Below are 22,042 nucleotides of genomic sequence, written 5' to 3'. Positions count from 1 at the left end.
GGACTTAATAAGTTTGCCTTAAATATGAGAATTACGAGGTTACGATTAGTCTTTAAAAAAGAACTAATAGAAATTAATAGTTAACCGAGATTAACTACGATGACATGTAGATAAGTCTTTTAGATTTCGTATGGTACAGCAAAAAAAAGACTTTTCTACAATATGTTTCGTATTTTACTCTCTCTCTCTCTCTCTCTCTCTCTCTCTCTCTCTCTCTCTCTATATATATATATATATATATATATATATATGGTCATCCGGTCCGGTGGGCTTTGTTATGGGCCATTATTTTCATGACCATCACCATCGATTAAAGCATCGTTTTGCTGGTAGATATTATGGTAATAATCAAAAGAAAACTGGTTCTGCATGTTTCTTTACTATGAGTCACGGAAATCAACTTAAGCATGGCAGTATACCGCGTACATTGATCCTCTTAGAGTCAAATTTTTTGCATCGTAATATACGTTAGGGTCACAGGAATCATCAGTTTGAGAGCCTAATTTTTTCCTGCTCGGAGGAGATTTAGATTCATCAGAACAGCTCATCCAATTACTTGTGTGACACAAAAGATGATGAAACCGGTCAGCAGAACAAAGTACTCAGCAGCTCTACCATACATCCGTCCTGCTCTAACTTGGTTTCCACCCTCCATTAGGTGGTCATGCGGTCCTAGAGAACTCCCGTCTTCCAATTGCCTCCATTTCCCATGCATCTTCTCGTTTGTTGTTCGTGCTGTTGTGCTTTCTGTTGTCGGTTTACGGAACCCCGGCATGCATGAGCATCAACAAGTACAGCAGAAGCATTACTTTAATGGCGATGACGAGGAGGAGGAGGCATGTGATGACAAGTGGCTTCGCATAAAGTTAGGTTAAGGGCGCTAATGACGAGCACAGAAACAGCTAGAATCCTGGGTTTCGGTGCTTTTTCCCTCGAGGTGGTCCATGGTTTGGTTATCATATGATAGATACATCATGAGGAACATCTTCCTACGTTTCAGAATCATCAAGAAAGTACAACGTTATTGGTTGTTCAGTGGAGGAGGAGGAGGAGGAGGAAGAAGAAGCTTGAAGACTTGTCAAAGTGCATGACTTTCCACATGCTACTCTTGGGCAGCACGGCTCAAAAACGATATGCCCGATCGATGAATGTTGTCCGCAGCGGAGTGGTTGATCGCTGTCTGCGTGAATTGTTTAGACCTGATTCTGAACTCCCAAGCTTGACTGGCTGCTCACAGAATCATCAGAAGGTGACAAGAGTCGCCCTTGGGTTGATGCTCCGTCGTCCTCATCAGAATCTGTAGATGGAGACATGGAAAGGAACAAGAGATGCTGATGAGCAGCAACGTGAAGAGTATATGTCGCTACATGCATGGTCCCAAACTAGTGGATGAAATTGATGGCTTCCTTGTTTGACTGTGCTTTGCAAAGAGCATGAAAGTTCCTTCTTTTCAGGAAAGGTTTCAGCTCAAAGAGATTGATGTGTTATAAGCAGAACGTTGAGGACAAAAAAGACGGAACGAAAGAATTTATTTCACCAGAAAAGAATGAAACAAAGAAGAGGCAGATCGAGAAGAGATAAGATAAGAATAAATAATAATGATAAATATAACGCAAGAAAAGCCGATAAAAACAGTGCTTTTTTTCGTTCCTTTTGTGTGATGAGCAAGCAATCATCACCAAAGCAGACGAATTGCCTCAAAGAAGAATAATATTTTGACCTCGATGCACGAGACAACACTCGATACGAACAAATGATTTCTTTACGTAGATTCTGTGGATGACAAAAGCATCAGATGAACCGAGCGACATTAGTCACTTTCCGACTCACTCTATCATACGTATATATATATACATATACATATACAAAGGTAATCGGCAACCATGTCGAAAGTGTCATGTAGGAACTCATAGATTAATCTACTTGAGTTGGCTCCTTGTCGGCCTCATGGAGAAGGGAAGCGTGACGTATTTGGTCATCCATGTGAGAAGCCATTGAGGACCGGGCCATAATTTATTCGACCGTCTTATTTTCTCCGAATTTTACTGGTTAGGATTTGCCGTCCATATGAGATGCATTACGTTTAGGGATGATCAATCAAGGTTTCCAATATCTGTGCATGTAGATCTACTCCACCACCTGAAATATGATCTGAAATGCTCACTCAATATCATTTCATGATTAATGTAGTAATCACGATCGATGATTATAAATCATTAAGGCGTTCGGAATCCCACTTTGACTTTTCACTTTATAATCAAAATAATGTATTATATATATATGTTTATTTAAATCGGACCGACGATGGGATGAAAAGTAGGAATAAAAAGGAATGGGCGGTTCGGAAAGACAAACCCGAATCCTTTTATTTTGGTGAGCCGGTTCGGCTTTGGGTTAATCAGATGCGGCTGACTTGGCAACTCATCATCGACCCAACTGTCGGGGCGGATGGCCCCCGCGGTGGGCCCCATGGATCAGCCAACCACCACCGCCCTGCGGTGTTGTCGCAGCCACGATTCCGAGTAAACTCGAAGCTGCTTTTGACTTACGCACAGATGCGCATAATACTACTACACCGATAAAGAGAAGTATCCACTTGCACCAACAGAAGTCGTACTCCGTCGCGCGGGCGAGAGAGAGAGAGGGGTTTTGTGGAGCAGCTGTATGTATCTATGTGACCCGTCCAAATCAGATTATGATATCAACTAATCGGATGTGGAGATGGGTTGGATAGTCGAATGAGTCGTTGTTAAGGTTGGGAAATCGATAGAGGGAAATTTATCGTACTCCATCTGCTATCATTTCACAAAACTTAGAGAAAAAGAAAAAGAAGAAAAGATTGCACCAGGGTCAGCGTCTGGTTGGGAATCTCCTAGTTGTTGTTCTACCTTTTGGCATCCACATATACACCTTCCTCAATCTTCCTCCTCCTCTTCGCACCACACCGCACACGATATAAAGCCCGCATAGCCTCCTCCCCACCGCACAACCTCCATGGTGTATGTCCTCTCGCACCCTTCTCAAGCTTAGCCCACTTCCCTACTCCGACTCCCATTCGCTGCCATCCTCCTCTCTTCCTGGTTCCTTAGCGCTCGCCTCCAGATTGTGTTCGCATGGTGGAGCAGCAGAAGCCATGGTGATTGCGTCGGTCACGGCAGAGAGCAACGACAGGATCAGGACCCTCGAGTACCCCGTGGTCGACCTCTCGTGGAAGAGAGGCCGGGCGGCGGAGCTGCTCGTGCGGGCCTGCGAGGAGTTCGGCTTCGTCAAGGTGGTCAACCATGGCGTGCTCAGGAGCGTCATCGCCAAGATGGAGGCCGAGGGGGCGAGGTTCTTCGCATTACCTCCCTGCGAGAAGCAGAAGGCCGGCCCGCCCACCCCGCTCGGTTACGGCATTCGGAGCATCGGCTTCAACGGCGACATGGGGGAGTTGGAGTACCTTCTTCTCCATTCCAACCCTTCTTACATCTCCCAGAAAGCAAAGACGATATGTAGAAAGGATCCAATACATTTCAGGTATGCCGGGAATGGATCACCAACCTCTCTCTCTCTCTCTCTCTCTCTCTCTCTCTCTCTCTCTCTCTCTCTCTCTCTCTCTCTCTCGTATGCATAGAATATATGGTTGAAGAACTCGGCAGGCAAGCATGCAGAGCTATTAAATACTATGTTTCTGGTGCTTTAAGATTCCTCCTTGGCATTGTATGACATCATGCTGCCAATCTCGGAATGCACCAACATGGATTCAACATCGCTGAGAATGGCGATCGAAATCTTCTTTCTCAACGGGGATGCGAGAGAGAGAGAGAGAGAGAGAGAGAGAGAGAGAGAGAGAGAGAGAGAGAGAGAGAGAGAGTCCATGATTGTGATCTTAGAAAAAGCATTGCTAATGGTGGCGGATGCATCTCCTTCAATCATTGGTTGGTTGAAATCGAACCCTACTAGGTAATTACTAGAAGAAATCACCGAACTTTCAGTGAGGAAAAGGATTGACAAGCATATCTAAATGCTTAATGACATTGACATGTGGATGAGATCAAGAAGGTGTCTCATCAACCAACAGGGACCCGACATTTCAACAGGAAGGATGAACATGTCCTCTCCTTTCCTCCTTGTAGAATTCCACAGGAGTTTGCAGTCATATTACCTATTACCGTCGTATCGTAGAATTTGAATTGCTGGGTGTTCTAAGCGTATACATGATCGCATCGCCCACTTCTCCTCATAGCTAGACTAGGTTTGGTTCAGCAATCACGGAATTAGGTCGAAAGATAATCCCCTTGCTTGCGTTGATGCTTCCTCGCCACTATTTCATCTCATGCCTTGGCTTGAGAAGGTAATCAAATCAACGCCCACCTACCCAGGCCTAAGGAAATTGCAGTGCATAGCTCATAACTCATAGTGTAGAGCCTGTAGAAGCTTATTAAGGTCTAATGTCAGGGCTGATAGGGGTTGTCATGCAAGCTAAGACCATGATGCTGTTGAGGTTTCTCAGAGCAGGCACAGGCACATAATGAAGAGGAACGATGGGAGAGAAAGAGTAGGGTTAGAATAATGGAGGAGTACCCATCTGAGAAAAGGCACTCCCGGTCGTACTTGTCAATTCCTGTCAGTGGCAGGACAGACAACTAAGGGCTCAGAGACTCAAATCCACAGCTCAGTTCTTAGTGCACATGCCTACGGCTAACTGTGCAGAAGCTGAGCTGAAGCTGTTAGTCTAAAGCAGTCATGAATAATTTGGGGAAGTGGATCCGGAGTGGTGGAAAGAAGGGCATGGGGGTGGGCTCTAGTCGATTCAAAAGCAGGAATTATCAGGTTCCAGCGGTGGAGTTCGTGTGTCCGGCTGTGGCTGTGGCTGTGGCGGGGTATGTGTATTTGTGTGAACCCCATGCTCTCTCTCTCTCTCTCTCTCTCTCTCTCTCTCCCAGCTTACCCCCATGAACTCTCACCAGCATTCTTGGTCAATTGAAGCTCTTGTAGAAGAGTCACTGGAACGAGAATCAAAACTACGGAATGCACAGCAGAGTAGCACAAGGGATCATGGGTTGGGAACAGGTACAGAAAACCACTATGCAGAGGGAGGGGGGAAACAGTCAGGTCCCACAAGAAGTACATCACACCTGAATGAAAGATGCTTGCCTCCAGCCATGCTATCCATTACAAGCCAAACAAACTATAGATGCACATACCCTGGCCCCCCTCCTTTTATGGTAAAAAAAGAGGGGTTAGTGGCACCAAAAAGGGGATACAAAGGGAAGCAGCAGTAGCTTGGGAGGGAGATGACTTGTAAAAATGGTGTCCTGTCCTCTCACCTTTTGCTTGTGCCTGCATGTTTCCATGGTGCAGCTTCCTTCATCCATCTGCTTCAGCTGTTTCATCACTCACTCACTTTCTTTTTGGTTGTTCCTTTACAGTGGGGTGGTGAATGAGTATGTGAAGCAAGTGAGGCAGCTGGCATGTCAGCTACTGGACATGGTGGGAGAAGGGCTGGGGCTGCAGGACACCCGAGTCTTCAGCAGGCTGCTGCAGGACAGCGAGAATGACTCCTTGGTCAGGCTGAATCATTACCCTCCTTGGCCCGGCAGCGACAGGGCCGGGGGTGATGCCGACCGCGAGCCCGCCGCCGGCAAGTCCAGGGACAAGAGAAGCGGCGGCAGGATCGGGTTCGGGGAGCACTCCGACCCGCAGATCCTTAGCATCCTCCGCTCCAACGACGTCGACGGCCTGCAGATACTCTCGGCGGAGGCGGACGACGGCGGCGTGTGGATCCCGGTGCCGGCAGACCCGGCGGCTTTTTATGTCATCGTCGGCGACGCGCTCCAGGTTAGTATACGACGCCTGTGGGGCGTGCAATCATCGTTTTTGCTGTCGCCTCCCACCACGTCAAGATTCGGAGCGTATCTACGCGTCCTCTCATACATCTAAATCATATCCACCGTGTCCTCGTGATTCCCACAGCTCCACCTCATCCTGTAAAATCGATCCTTTCCTTTTTTCTTTTCCCTTCATTTATACGAGTAATAATAGGTGGTTAATCTTTGGCAGTTAATGTAATATAACGAGATTCAAACCCAACTACACGATAACTAGTCGATTCGGATAAGAGATTCCCACCACCCTTCCACTGCACCCAAATAAAATGATTCTTGTCATCATTCATATTCGATAGATTCACTGATCTGATCATTTTATAAGATGTTTTATATCATCTATCAGTCTCTCTATCTATCTATCTTTCCTAATCTCTAGTTGGATCGATCGTTTCTTTTGACATATCGTATCTATCGGGTTCGATCAGATTTGTTTATTTAAATCAGAAAACAAATAGATTAATAGGTGTTTTTTCCTGGAAAGAGAACGAGTGATTAATAGAACCAATAGCACTGCATCCTTTTCCCTCCCTTTTTCTTTCTTTTTGGAGAAGGAAGAGAGGAGGAGACTGCTTTTGATGGGTCAAACGTGCGGTGGCACTGATACGACTTCCGTGTGTCCCTGTGCCAACAAACAATGGGACCCACATGAACCCCCTACTCTCTCTCTCTCTCTCTCTCTGTGCGTCCGTGTGTTTCTGGAGATGGATCGAGGAAAGACCAAGAAGAGAGATGTCGCAGAAGAAGTGACTGACCTCGGTTTAATTTGCGTGTGTATGTGTTGACGAAGGCGATGACGAACGGAAGGCTGGTGAGCGTGAGGCACAGAGCCATGGCGAACTCCTGCAGGCCGAGAACGTCGACGGTCTTCTTCGGTGCGCCGTCGCCGGGCACGCGCATCACGCCGCTCCCTCAGATGATCAGGCCGCACGCCCCCCGGCGCTACAAGTCCTTTACCTGGGCCGAGTACAAGAAGGCCATGTACTCCCTCAGGCTCGGCCACAATCGCCTCGACCTCTTCCTCGCCGATCCTGATGATCACGACCAAGACTCAGGAGGCATCTCCAACTAACTCGAGAAGAAGACGACGAAGAAGTGAGGGGTCTCGTAATCCATGTTAACCCAAATTTTGATATGATAATTACCTGCACATAGGATAGTTGATGGGCTACAGTGTTTTTCCACTGAGTGTAGTCTCTGCTTTTTTCTCTCTCTCCTTCTTTCCGTGTGATACTCAATGGTGTGTATATTTCTTTTTCTTTTTTTTCTTATTCTTCTTCTTCTTCTTCTTCTTCTTCTTCTTCTTCTTCGTAAAATGAGGCTTTGAGTTTGCACTTTCTGTATTTTCTTTGCAATAAAAAAGAGTTATGAGTTTGTGAATCTCGTGGAGTAAAAACCAATGGAACTGTTCATGTGGGATGAACTGAAGCAGTAGGAGGGAGAACTGCACAACCCCGACTTGTTTCCCATTGTAATTCCACAGAATTCAAATAGTTCATGAGCAGGTTCAAACTTTCTTCTAATTTTTGATAGCTGAGTGGGTGTGTGCTACGACTTTATGCTCCTCTAAAGTGGAGAAATGATGGGGAGATGTGTCCCCATCACAAAAAGTTGCCGTGGTGGATCAAAAGTTGCATCAAAAGGCTATTTGCATATTACATTGTTTTGCTTAGAATCATTCTTTTCACCAAAATTGACTTTCTCCTTTTTCTTTTTCTTTTTTTAAAGCTTAGCAAAATCAATACACAATCAGCATTTTTTTTCTCCTGGCTTTTTTTTTGGAATTGTTCCGAATAAATATTAGGTCTTATAAAGAATCAAACAGTATTATTTTATTATTTTATAATAATATCAGACTATACGAGTCGATATATTACCCAAAATAATAAATACACTTGAGATATTGTAAGTTAAAAGAAAAGCAAAACAATGACTCTATTGAGAGAAGTGTGATATCAAGTGGAGCAGCACCAGAGATTGGGTCAAGATTGATGCATTGAAAGAATGATGCAAGTCAACATCGTGAATAACCATAACGAGTGTTCCATCTAAATTTCTCTGCAAATTCATCACATCGGTAACCTTAAACTCGATCTTTGGTGAGCTAAAGCTGAGTTCATGAAGATGTCATCAAGAAAGAAGGATGGATTTCTACTCACCTTATATTGGCTGCTTTCTTTTTTATCTTTAATTTCTTTTGCTCGAAAACAAATTCAAAGTAACGTTCCAACAACGACCACATTAATTTGTGGATGAAAACATCCTACATTTTTTGCACACCAAAATATTGTACAAGTGTTCCAGAAATAGGTAGCACAGACGTCAACAAATAACGACAATAAGAACCACGAAGGTGACAATGACTAACAATAATTAAGATATATGGATTCAAGAGGTACATGCACAACATTCATAGAATTAAGAGGAAAGTATATTTCTTATACCTCGCAAGGACACATGCGCTATTTCTTAGCGATATTGAGTAAACAGATCATAGTCCTAAGAAGGCACATTGCTGTCTTGCATGCTCAGGGATCAACTTTAGCACAATCTCCATCGGAACTCCCTTTAACTCTGTTGATCATGCATAGCCAATAGAGATGCATTATTTTCAAAAGGAGAAAGGATGACTTGGATAACATCAGAAGAATGTAATCCACAGTTACACAGCAGTGTCATTCCAATCCAGACTTACCATGAGGCTTGAAGTTAAAGAGAGGAGGTAGATAACGACCATTTGGTAAACGAGCATTTGGATCTCGAAGTTCATCAAAAAATGGGTGAATCAATGCCTCCAACTGCACATGTAGAAACCTAGTTAGGCATCCCAAATTTTTATCTGGACATATGATATATGCCCTTGGGTACAGTACTTAAAAGGATGCCCTTGGTATACTCACAGCAGTGCTCCTCAAGTTTGGAGAATACTGAAGAAGCCTAGAGACGAGATCTACTGCTTCAGGTGGCATTCTTTTATGAAAAACCTGACAGAACGTTCTAAGATTTGGTTATAACTCTTACTGGGACATCTAAAAGGAAATAGAAAGTTGGAAATTTGGAAAAGAATAGCATGATGAGAAGTTATATGAATATACCTTGTGCCATGGGTGAGCTTTGATCTGTGGAAACTTGAACTCTGTATAATTGGGGTTCATGCATTTAATTTCTTCTCTTGTTGGGGTACCCAAAATCTGCACCATGTCAAATGAACCGATAAAAACAAAAGTTGTGATATTAAGAACACAGATATAAGATAGAAATAGGAAAAATGCAGGGGGGACCTTGATAATTTCTACAAGTTGATCAACTCCGCTCTCACCAGGAAAGAGAGGCTGTCGATGAAACCAAATCAATCATTTGCAGGAAAAAATTAATTCTCTTGAAATTCTTCTAAGGTGGTATGTAGTGGTATACCTGTCCAAGGAGGAGTTCAGCAAGAACACAGCCAGCTGACCATATGTCAATTGCTGTTGTGTACTCGGTGGCACCAAATATAAGTTCAGGTGCTCGATAATATCTTGAACAAATGTACGATATATTTGGTTCCCCTTTCACCTGTTAAAACCAATAAGCGGTCTAAATTCAGCGAAAGCCACTCAAGGAATCCATTCATAGCACAACAGAAAGGATCAAAGATGTACCAAAACTTTGGCACTCCCAAAGTCACAGAGTTTCAGCTGGTGTGTATGTGGGTTGACCTGTTACAGAAAGTCTGGTTGGTATTTCTATTGTTGGAAGTTCAAAGATATAACATAAGCAAACACAGGTAAAGCATCATATATCCATGACCATCCACATATATAACTAGAGGGGTGGACATCATCATCGGGGCCAACATCAATATATATATATGTATATATCTAAAAGTTGTATGCTAATACTTGCAATATCCTCCCATGTTTATATATTAAATAGAATGTTCCATAAGATCTGTTCCCTTGAAAGCTAGATATGAAACCAAATTTTAGAATGCAGCATATCATCAGTCTCCTGAAATGCTTACTTGAATGATTTGCTATTATTATACTGCCCTGAAAAATGATGTGATAGAAACTATTCTCTATGATAAACAGTGCTGCCCCAAACCCCCCATCAAAAATCAAAAACCCAAAATAAAAAAAAGAATAGCATGTTCTATAATTTCCATCTCCATCACATAAGGACACGAGTTTAAGAGGTGATTAAAATTGAATTAGATAAATAAACAACTCCACCAAATTAAGTGCAAGAAATGTTTTATTAGCTCTATTTACCACAAGAGGTATAGGTAGAGGCTTGAGGAGGGGCATAATAAAAGATGTACCACCTTCTCCCAACAATTAACACTAAATGTACATTAGCCAATGCATATGTGGCTCCACCATTGTCTAGCTTTGTGCACCATTGTATAAACCATGGTTCGTCGTACTGAGGCATACCGCTCGGTACGGGCGGTACATACCAATTTAATAGGGGACCAATACGAGCAATACAAAGATACATCCCACCAAACCATGTGTTGGTACACTCGGTATGGCTCAGTACGTACCATACCGACAGCTGGTCGGTACACTGGTATGAACCAGCAAGGCATGTGTGGTTGCATGCAAATCGACAATCGATCAATTATGCATGTGTGGACCGGTACAGCTTGGTGTGGATGTACCATACTAATAGCTAGTTGATACATCGGTATGGACCGATAATGTGGTAAAATCACATACAAATATACCATGTACAATACATGTGGATTTTTAACAAATAAAATAAATGCATATGTCTGCCTACTTACCCATGTCAAACTAATAGGCATGTATGATGCATGCAAATGTAATGCACGCACCTACATTTTCATTTTTTTCAATAAATAAAGCAAATACATATGCATGTATGCATAAACATGTTAAACAAAATTTGCATGTATGTTTAAACACACGTTAATAAACACTTCAAAGTAACCCCATGTTACTTAAATGGCAATGTAAACATCAGTTTACAATCACATGCATCTCCTCTTCTCTGAACAAAGTTTTATCCTTGAAAAAAGGGATAAGACCTCTATATCTTTTGTCCTCGTATCCGTATGAAGCTGGGTATTCCATAAAAAAAAGAGAACATGTTTCCATGAAAATAGTGAAATAACATACCAGAAGATTTTGTGGTTTTATGTCCCTGTGGCACACCCCAATGCAACCATGAATATAAGCCAATGCTCTACAAATCTGTCAACATAAAAGAAATATCAGGATATGTACCTTTTGAAGTTTCTAGAATTCGTTCATTCAACTAATGGACCGGATGATATGATAAAACCATGGCATCATTTAGAAAAAGCAGAGGAGAACTATAAATAGGACCCGATAAAAACTAGATGCCTGGGGAAATTATCCAAGCATACAACATATTCATGAATCTAATAAACACAAGGCCAATGTGGAAAGCATTATAAAGTAAAATCAGAAAACTTTGTTTCAGATAGAACTTCCCCAAAACAAAATTGCCAAATGAAGATTGATAAGAAATTTGGACTTACCTGATACATGTAAAGCTTCACATATAGCAATGGCATACGCTGATTCATCTTGTTATAGTGCTTGATTACTCGATGAACAGTCTCAGGCACATACTCTAGCACCAAATTAAGATAAAGCTCTTCCTTTTCAGTTGTTGAAAAGAAGCAGTGCTTCAAACAAACAACATTTGGATGATCAAGAATACGCATGGTTTGCAACTCTCGGTTCTTATATCTCTTGTCTTGAAGAACTTTTTTTATAGCAACTGTCTCACCCGTCTCAAGACACTTTGCCTAAAGATAACAAAGATTATTAGGAAAAGATAGCTAGAACAATAGTAGATATACATATAGCACAGAGCTACATGTAGTCCTGTAAAACCCTCTATACTAATGCACAAAAAAAAGTAACAGTAAGGAATACACAAGTATAACCCACTCTTGTCAATGACAACAAGACAAGTTGTGAAATGTTAAACTCACCTGGAATACAACTCCAAATGATCCATGCCCAACAACACGTTCAGCCATGTAACTTATAGTCTGCCAGACATCCAGCATAAGTAACTAACAAAAGGGCCAGAAACCTACAACTGGATAACAATGATGATGAATCAACCAAGAAACAGTTACTTGGCAAACTAGCCAGTTTACCTGTTTGGGTTGGCCATTTCTGCCACCTATAGTTGTCACAATTATATGGCCTGTCTCTGTCCCGTTACCATCAATTACAGTAGCTTCCACTTCCTACAAATAGCATCCAATGAAGACTAATACATAACTTTGGCTTTGAAATAATTACAGTTTTCTTCACTTGAAGAAATGGGAAATAAAGAAGTACACCATTGATCCTATCCATCATTCGGTGTATCCACTTACCTTATCATCTCTTATTTTCATATCATTCAATTCATCTGGCAAACTATCCACGCAAATACTAGTACCATCATTATTTTTCAACTCCGACGAGGGTGCCATGCTCACCGAAGCCATGTGCAAGGTACTTTACTAATATCTATATCAGTACCTCATATAAGCAACAGATCCTAAAGCAAATACCTGTTAAAAAAACAAAATGCATATCAACAAGACAGGCACGCAGGACTTTTCTCTAACATTAGGAAACCTAACGCAATGTTCAAAAGTGTGCAAATATGTAGCACATAAATGTGTGTCTGCTGAATAAAAGCTTGTGCAACGAAGCACACAATCAACCTAGGTTTCAGCTTCCATGCACATCGAAAATGAATATGAACTATGTGTTTCCAGTGCAAAGACAAAATCATACTGTCCACGCATGATTAGTACCTAGGAGTTAAAGCTTGTCTCGAATCCCGCAGATTAATGTTTGGAATTCAATGCAAAATTTTCAAAACAACTTAATTGATTTCAGATTTCCATAACAAGTATCCATAATTCTTGCTTCGAGTCTTTTTCTTTGAAAAAAATATATGCCAGTCTCCACTAACTACATGGGCCAAAGCTACGGCATCCAAGATAAGAAGAGGCTCCGTCATCGCTTGGGAAGCTCAAGCCTACCTAATTTGTAAATGCAGAGTCCTTAAAAACGGAAACTAATAAGTGAATTATCATAGTAGAATGTATAACGATCTTGAAGCTACAAGATCCGAAACAATACCAAATGATTCAAGTCAAAACACGAAAAATAGCACAAAGGGCCTTCATTTCTGTGTCCCGGAAAAGGAACTAGAAAAATACGAAACCGGCATTCTAATCTAAAGTAAGAAGAAGCTCAAAATCCATTCTTCGGAAACCCCAGACCCGAACTAAAAGCAATATTACGAGGCTTAAGGCCTGAAATTTTGGCGGATGAGGAAGCACGAAAAAATGCAAAGCGGAAAACCCTAAAAAGATCCCCTTTCAGGCGAAGTAATTCCAGATCCCGACTCAAGGAACGACAGAAAGTATCACGAAGAGAACGGCTAAATGAGATCAACAACCACCGGAAGATCAAAGCCAGCTCAGCCCAAAAAGATTTGAAGAACATGGTAGAAAGAAATGATTCAGGCAGAATTCCTCGGCGAGCACAGATCAAGACAGCGATCCGACAACAACAATAAACGGGAACAGATGCCGTGAATGGAAAGATAGAGATCGATCCTTTCCTCTCTTCTTCGTCTCCTTCTGGCCTTCGCCGTTTCTCTCCTCCTCCGAGGTTTGAGGCGGGGGGGAGAAACGAGCCAAGTGTGAACACGGGTCGGGATTTTCTTTTAATTTTTTCCAACACATATTTTTTGCTATTTTTGAAAAACCTTTTTCATATTAGCCCCTGAAATATTGGCATTTACAACCGATCTAATCTATTGCATGTGAAGAGAGAAAAAAATATATGAAAAGAATTAGATCATTTTATACAAATTGTTAATAGTGAACAAAATAAATAAAATAAAAGAATTAGATCATTTTATAATATATATATATATATATAAAGTAATTTTTTTTTTCAGAAAATAAATGAAATTCGAGCTCAAAACTTATGATGAATTGTTAAAATTACAAAAAAAATAATATAATAATTAAAAAAATATTGGGTTAGTGGTGATTTGAAAATCTTTATCAGAATAAATTGATGAGACTCCATTATTGGTTTCTGACCACATAGTGCCGCGAGGGATTAGTTGACAGACCCCTCTTTCATATTTGAATGAATGATTGAAAGCAACAAAACCTTATCTTCTTTCAAGGTAAGGTTTAAAGATGCCTAATTAATAGCTTAAAGTACTTGATGTTTTGTGAACCTCCCACTTATAATCTGCCTGTGTGATGCATGCACTAAACCTTACAGTCTTAAACTAAGATCTAAAGAATCAGCTCCAGTATGAGAACAAATCAACACCCCTTCAAAAATATTCAAAATTATGAGAATTACAATAACCATGGTTAGATTATTGAATTACAAAAAATCTGTTGGTAAATAACATCGAGAAACCGGAAAAATTCTCGGATGATAACTCATGTGGTTAATAACTTGTCCATCATTTTCTTACTGCATCAAGTTTACTGCAACACTCATAGATATCACATGGTTGGCGTCGTGATGAATGATACACGCCGACTGCTACGCAGGGGAATCTTGGTCGTCCCGATCGAGTTAAGTTCGATAAGCACACCCCTTGTTTTATTAGTTGCACTCGTTGGTGCAAACGCCACTCGTCCATGTCACCCGTGTTGTGAGAAAAAGGGTGGGTATTCTTATCAGACTACTTCGATGCGTGGTCTCTATATTTGTGCCGTTCGTCGACCGCGTCATCATCATCATTCTTCCTCGGCTCTCCTTGGATCGCTTTGCGGAGCGAAGACGAAGGCGCAGCGAGCAGTCGATGGCGGCGGATCGTAGGGTCGGGGTGGCGATGGACTTCTCGCCGTGCTGCAAGGCGGCGCTCCGGTGGGCGGTGGAGAACGTGGTGAGGGACGGCGACCACCTCGTCGTGGTCAACGTCCAGAAGGAGGGCTGCTATGAAGAGGGCGAGATGCAGCTCTGGGAGACCACCGGATCTCGTATGGATCGTCTGCTCCCTCCTTCTCTCTCCTCCGATCCCCTTCGCACTTTCCCCCTTTCCCTTTGGTTCCTCTGATTCCTTTCATTTCGTTCAAAGGGAACTTTCAACTTTTTCTCCCTTTGTTAACCCCTGTACTTGATGTCGACCCCAAAAAGACTTTTGGTGTTACGATCGTCCTTTTGTTGAAAAGATCGAATTTTTTCGGCCTTCCTGCACGTAGAAGCAGATGGAGTGACGAAAGTCAGGGTTGCAATAATTGCAACATATCTGGTGGGTGTTCATTGAATGAGACTCTAGGACTCGATTATTGTTTAGGTCCAGGTAAATCTGGTGACAAGTATTATTTAGGAGTGGACAAGCTATGATCTCGATTTCGCTATATGATGAATTGCAACTCGTCTAGGTTTGTGATTTGTGTCCAACTAAGTACTGATGGCATTCGCTCAACGCTACACGCTTGCCAGTTCTTTTGCATTTCTTTATGGAAGCTTTGTTTGCTAGCTTAGGAATTCTTGATCATTAATTCCAGGAATATTTATTTTTCTGTTGCTTCCAAATTTCATGACTTTCATCTAGTAAATTTATCTCTAGTTCATGTAGGATATCAATGCAATAAGAAATCATAGAAAGTCCTCCAACTTTTGTGGCTTCACTGCAAGTATAAATGTGATAATATGGCAGTTGATTTGTATTTATAAATTCTACAGCATACAGAATACTTTAGAACAACGTCCACTTATGTCTCTTTTTTGTGTTATGTGTTCGGTTAAGAGTTGGCATATCCACTAGGTAATCTCACAAATTGAAACGTAAATGATGCTAGAAGAACTTTGCATGATTCCACATTATTATTATGCAGTGGATGGACAAGCAGTTGGCGAGAGAATTGATGGTAAAGAAAGTCATAGTTTTTATCATATGGCATAATATTTAAACTTTAAACTTAGCATACTAAAAAAATGCTGAGACAATGTGATTGTGCTCATTCTTTTAATTGTTTTCTCAGTATTACTGGCTTATAAGTCCCTGTTTTTAAATTAAGAATGGACTTGTTTGGGCCAGAATGGTAAAAACGTCTTGGATCGGATTCATTAGAAAACAGTGGTTGAATTGGAAATCCATACGTTGTTATGTAGAATTAGCCTATAGCCAGCCTACCGATACAGAACAGAAAACACTAGAGTGCTGTGTAAGCATTTAAAAGCATTTGAATAAGTTAAGTATACATGCAATATGACATGATAATATTTAACCTTTTCTAGTTTCTGTCTCTTGGTGTTTCCTTCTACACAGTTTAATTTTGGTAAATTGTTCGAGGCTCTCCTTCTGTGGTACCAATCATAGCCTTCAACCTTTTCTTCTCCTTGTGACGATAACATATTAGTGTAAGCAATAAATCTTTTGTAGTTTTAACATATATTCATATCTGTACATTTAGTGGGTAGTTGATCGAGAGTTACTAATTTTGAATAGTAATATGTTAATGCTACAAAACTCTAAACATTGAATTCACTCTCTTCGTTAGGTTAAAATTCAACATGATTAATGTCATCTTAAAATGTTTTTTTTTTTTTTTTGAGTTAGCAATCCTCTTGGATCAACAAAATCCAAGCAAGCCAAGTTTAATTTTGAAGCACTTCTCAGTGTCAGTTTGCTGAATTCTAGATGAGAAAATAAATTCACATCAGATCTTGCTTGCCCTGCTTGCAAATGCACTTTCGTGCTGGGTTTTAAAGCTTGGTTCATCTTTTAAGATTCCTTCCTTGGTTCACCTTGTCTTTTACTTTGTTGGTTGTCTACATGACCATTGAGGTTGTCAATACTAATATTAGTCTTATAACAAATGTGACTCTCTCTAGCTAACAGCTCTCACTTTCCAATTTGCTATTGTATTTTTTATTATTTAAAAAATTGAAGCTACTTATGGATAAGAAAAAGTTCCCTAAGAAAGTACAGCTTCTCTATCTCTGTCAACTGAGTCAAGTTTATGATTGCAGCAGAGTTATGACTGTGATATGCCAAACTTGTTCCTGCCTATTCTGCTTGTAGTTATATACTTTAATCTGTGATTCATGTCAGTATGACGTGCTAAACACATTGCCATTTGATTATGATATTTCTGTTGTTTATCAGTCTTAAATAATGTGTTTAGCCTCTTGCAGTAATGGTTTTTGGTTTGTCCAATGTATGGCAGCATTTATCCCACTGATAGAATTCTCTGACCCTGGAATTGCAAAGAAATACGGGGTGAAGCCTGATGCTGAAACTCTGGACATTCTCAATACTGTAGCCAGGCAAAAGGAGGTAGTCTCTATTTGTCAATTTTTCTCAAGCCTAACAGTGAACAGATACCAGTTTTCTATGTTTAAGGGACTTGTTATTGTGCTACAATATTCCAGATTGTTGTTCTGATGAAGATCTACTGGGGAGATGCACGCGAAAAGATATGTGAAGCAATTGATACCATTCCTCTGAGCTGTTTGATCATTGGGAATAGAGGGCATGGGGGGATTAAGAGGTTGACAAGTTCTCCTTTTGCTACTGACCTTTTGTCCAAAGGAGAACCTTTTTATGTTGAGACTTAATAGTCGCAAGATGTGCTTACGGCAAGTACCCATTTTACTGTGTCATTTATGAATGATTAGTGATGCATTGATTTTTCTTCTGTAGGCTGCTGTTGGGTAGTGTGAGTAACCATGTGGTGAACAATGGTACCTGCCCAGTCACAGTTGTCAAGGGTGTTGATCATTAAAACTAGTTCATCTGCTTCTTCCACGAGGACCCCACGCCCTGCTGTGTTGTCGTGCTTATAGAACTTGGCATCACCTTCCTCTAATAAAAATGGTGGTGTCTGATGAGCATGTACTTGTAACTTACAATGTGTATTACTTTTTCTGTCGACCGGATACTGTGACAAGTCTGCTGTCCAGTTTTTCGGAAATAATCATCTGAGGTTTCATGATGCTGGATTCTGTAAACTGGGAGCATGTTCGATTTTGTTATGCATCTTTCCACACATGATGATCGTGGTCTGGAATTGTCCAATTCTCTCGTCTGTTAATCGTGGTAAGTCAATTTTGTCACTTGTTTGAATCCTTTAGCTAATTGCAATATGAATCCATAATTGCTTCAAAACCAGCATGGAAGCTTCATTTTTCTATTATGTTGCAAATTCTAAGCATATAATTTTGCAACATTGGAATGTGCTGTTAATACATTTCATGTTCTCTCTCGCATGTATCATTTCCATGTTCTACTGCATTTCATGAAGGCCATGCGGCAGGCAAAATGCTTCTCATTGTCATATCTGAATCTTTTCCATCATGTTTTACTCTTCATCACAAACTGTTAATAAAGGCCGATTATATCTTCTTGAATTGGGTTATTTATTGGGAGGGAGAGAATAAGAGAAATTTTTAGATCAATAATTATAAAATATACAGGATAATTGATGGAGAATATCAATTTTTTTTTTATTTTATGAGTAAACCAAATATATGGAATATCTTCGTTTAGTTAATTAAACTCGATCAATATCATATGTACATTTCACATGTACTGTTAGAAAAATATGACAAAGAAGTGGATGAAAACACTTTGGAAATAAATAACAAACACAAGATGAAGAATAATATAGGAAATATATTTAGGCTTGAAATATGTATAAATATTTTTCTAAAAATAATATTTACGTCCTCTTCTCAATAAAATTATTATGGGTTTGATGTAAATAGTTTTAGTAGATATGCTAAACCTAGAAGATCTATATTGAGCAAATAATAAAGAATCATAAAAGAGAAATTAGAGAATATCTAATTCAATCATTTGAAAACTAAAGAAAAAGAGTATGAAAGAGATGTCATCCTAATTTAGTCTTAAATACCTATTTATAGATATTTTTCACAAATGACGTAATCTTTAAAAAATAACCACAAAAAAAACCACATTTTCAAATAAATATTTTGAAAAGATTTTTTTTAATTTGAACAATTTATAACAATCCCCCACTTATTTAAATTTAAAATTTTCTTCAAATAATTAAATAATATTTATGAATAAAATAATATATTTTTCGATTTGAATATTACCTTAGTGTAAGCATCACAACACTAGTGATACCACACACATAAATACAACAACCTTATATTCTTCATAAAATCTTGCTCAGCCCTAATATGGTCTTAGGCTTATCCAAGTTTATGAACTTTTATGAGAGAAACTCTAACTTTAAATTGAAGCGACACCACTTCTAAGTTCATATATGTGAAGTTCTTATAGTACCTTTGTCACTCTTTGAGATACTTGTCCTAACTTGACTGAACTTCATTAAGAGTATAATTAACTCAATATTTATTTTGTGACAACTAACACTTTAACATCTTTAGATGGGACTCGTAAAATGTTTCAAAGTGCTGAACCACTCCACATGTCAATGACTTGTTTTTACCCTTTGAACTCTTCGTTACTCATTTCATAATGTTGAGTAGGGTTGCTATCATTGATGGATCTTTTATTCAAGGAGTTTTAGCCTCATCTAATTTGATGTTGATCTTACAACTTCTCTTGTAAGAGGTTTGATAAATGGACCAGCCAAATTCTTACTTGTTTTCACAAATGTGAGTGAAATGATCCTACTCTTGATTAATTTCCTCATATAATCATGTCTAAGACTTATATGTCTTGACTTTCCATTATATATTTCACTATACGGACGAGCTAAAGTGGTTTGATTATCACAAAGTATAGAAATTGAATTCACACTCTTAGAAGTCAATGGAATTTCTAATAGAAAGTCCCTCAACCATTCAGCCTCATTTCCTGCATACCAGAGCAACAAATTCTAATTTTATAGTTGAGTGAGTTATACGCATTTGTTTCTTTTTCTTCCAAGAAACAGTGCCACCTCCCAAGGTGAACACCCAATCAGTAGTGGATTTGTTATCTCCAAAACTCGATATCCAACTTGCGTCAGTATATCCTTTTAAAATAATATGAAATTTTGAGTATTGTAGGTCATAATCTTTTGTTCGTTTAAGATACCCAAGAACTCTTTCAATAACCTTCCAATGCTCTACATTTGGATTACTAGTAAATCTACTCAATTTATTAATTACAAATGCTATATCAGATCTTGTGCACTACGTTGCATACATAAGACTTCATATAACACTTGAATATTCTAATTGAGCCATTGTTCTTCCAACATTCTTGATTAATTTGATACTTGGGTCAAACGGGGTATTTGCTTCTTTGATTTTTAAGTGACTGAATTTCTCCAGTACTTTCTCTATGTAATGAGTTTGACTCAAAACATATCCTCCACTATTTCTTTTTACCTTGATACCTAGTATAGTATCAATTTGCCCAAGATCTTTCAATTTAAATGTTGAAAATAGAAAACCTCTTTATTTCTATAATACCTTTCATGTCGTTGCTCACTATTAGCATATCATCAACATAAAGGCAAACTATCACCATATGGTCATCACAAGTTTTGAGATAAATACATTTATCTGTAATATTATGAACAAATCCATTAGAAAGAATTATCGCATCAAATTTCTTATGCCACTATTTTGGAGCTTGCTTTAAACCATACAATGACTTAATAAGTTTACATACTTTATGTTCATTTTTCGGTAGAATAAAACCTTTGAGGTTATTCCATATATACCTCCTCATCAAGGTCTTCATTTAGAAATATCATTTTGACATCCATTTAATGAACATAAAGATAAAAACTTGATGTTAAAGCAAAAATAATTCTAATAGATGTGATCCTAGCCACAAGAGCATATGTGTCAAAATAATCTATTCCTTCCTTTTATCGAAATCCTTTAGCAACTAACCTTGCTTTGAACGTTTAGAGAGTACCATTTGTATGATAATTCCTACAAAATACCTATCTACAACTAATAGGTTTAGAGGCAAAAGGTAAATCGACAAGTTCCCATGGTTTGATATAATAGAATTCATCTCATCATTAATAGCATTTTTCCAAAAAGTAGTATCACGAGAGGCCATAGCTTCTTTAAACGTTTTAGGATCATCTTCAACTTGTAAAACAAAAGGAATTATTTTTAAGACTCTCTCATTAGTTCATTCTACAAAGTAAAAAGAAATACTTTGAGAATCAATCACATCTTATCTTAATATTTTTGCTTTTCGTACACGAGTGCTTCTCCTTAATTCATGAGATTGCTCTCCAACCTCTTGTGAACTTGATTGATGTCCAATCAAAGGAATATTATGTTGCTCACCAACCTTTTGAGATGTCTCCACTAGTGACTCTTTACTAGTTGGAGGATGAACATTATTACTTGAAGTCATTAAATGTTCAAAGAACTCAACATCTCGAGATTCTATTATGATATTAGACTTCAAATTAAGAAATATATATGCTTTGCTATTTGAGGCATAGTCTATAAATGCACATTTGATTCTTTTAGGTCCTAACTTTATCCTTTGAGGATCATTATTCTTACAATATGCAAGACACCCCCACACTTTAAAATAACCAATGTTAGGTTGTCTTCCTTTCCATAACTCATATAGAGATATCTTATTCTTTTTAAAGGAAATTCTATTTAAAATATGACATATAGCCAATAAAGCTTCTCCCCACAAATTATAAGATAATTTAGCATACAATAACATAACATTAATCATCTCTAGATAAGTTCTATTTTTTCTTTCTGCTAATCCATTTTGCTCAGGTGTTCTAGGTGCTGAACATTCATGAATTATGTCTTGTTGTTCACAAAACAAGTTAAATTCATTAGGAAAGTATTCTCCTCCTCTATCACTTCTTAAAACTTTAATTTTCTTCCCTAACTGATTTTCAACTTCTGCTTTATATGCCTTAAAAGCATTAAAAGCATCATTTTTATGTTTCAATAAGTACACATATATAAATCTAGATATATCATCTATAAAAGTAATGAATTATCTATTACCTTCGGGTGTTAATATATCATTTAATTCACATATATCATAATGTATTAAGTCTAATAAATTAGTATATCTTTCAACATATTTGAAGGGTTTTTTTCATCATCTTTGATTTAACATAAGATTCATATTTATTAAAATCATCAAAATGATAATTTATTAAGCCACACTTAACCATTCTTCTAATGATACTAGCTCCAATGTGTGCTAAT

The 22,042-nt window shown here is 38.9% G+C and overlaps 3 protein-coding genes across 4 annotated transcripts; 2 read left to right on the top strand and 1 right to left on the bottom strand.

Annotated features, from left to right (window-relative positions):
- Positions 1-2,980: 2,980 nt before the first annotated feature.
- LOC135652842 (gibberellin 2-beta-dioxygenase 6-like) lies at positions 2,981-7,678 on the top strand. The gene is made up of 3 exons (XM_065174137.1): positions 2,981-3,516; positions 5,412-5,820; positions 6,658-7,678. Exons 1-3 carry the CDS (start codon positions 3,002-3,004, stop codon positions 6,937-6,939), a joined length of 1,206 nt encoding a protein of 401 aa, XP_065030209.1. The 5' UTR covers positions 2,981-3,001; the 3' UTR covers positions 6,940-7,678.
- Positions 7,679-8,221: 543 nt separating this feature from the next.
- On the bottom strand, positions 8,222-13,582 carry LOC135653292 (shaggy-related protein kinase alpha-like). The gene is made up of 13 exons (XM_065175115.1): positions 13,487-13,582; positions 12,238-12,419; positions 12,013-12,105; positions 11,842-11,901; positions 11,380-11,652; positions 10,994-11,068; positions 9,509-9,565; positions 9,282-9,422; positions 9,149-9,199; positions 8,963-9,058; positions 8,768-8,851; positions 8,563-8,665; positions 8,222-8,441 (listed from the first exon to the last, which is right to left on the bottom strand). Exons 2-13 carry the CDS (start codon positions 12,349-12,351, stop codon positions 8,359-8,361), a joined length of 1,230 nt encoding a protein of 409 aa, XP_065031187.1. The 5' UTR covers positions 12,352-12,419; positions 13,487-13,582; the 3' UTR covers positions 8,222-8,358.
- A 1,040-nt stretch (positions 13,583-14,622) lies between these two features.
- On the top strand, positions 14,623-17,924 carry LOC135583491 (universal stress protein PHOS32-like). Of its 2 annotated transcripts, none has more exons than XM_065174794.1 (4): positions 14,623-14,877; positions 17,074-17,183; positions 17,279-17,397; positions 17,550-17,924. In XM_065174794.1, the coding sequence occupies exons 1-4, from the start codon at positions 14,700-14,702 to the stop codon at positions 17,629-17,631; spliced, it is 489 nt and encodes a 162-aa protein (XP_065030866.1). In that variant the 5' UTR covers positions 14,623-14,699; the 3' UTR covers positions 17,632-17,924. The 2 variants fall into 2 exon arrangements, with proteins under 2 accessions (XP_065030866.1, XP_065030867.1); XM_065174795.1 differs by having other exon boundaries at positions 14,631-14,877; positions 17,279-17,485.
- Positions 17,925-22,042: the final 4,118 nt, after the last annotated feature.

This window comes from Musa acuminata, chromosome BXJ3-11 (assembly GCF_036884655.1).
Source record: "Musa acuminata AAA Group cultivar baxijiao chromosome BXJ3-11, Cavendish_Baxijiao_AAA, whole genome shotgun sequence".
NCBI classification, from domain to species: Eukaryota; Viridiplantae; Streptophyta; class Magnoliopsida; order Zingiberales; family Musaceae; genus Musa; species Musa acuminata.
Note: the sequence above shows the minus strand (reverse complement) of the source record. Positions and strands in the feature narration are given on the sequence as shown.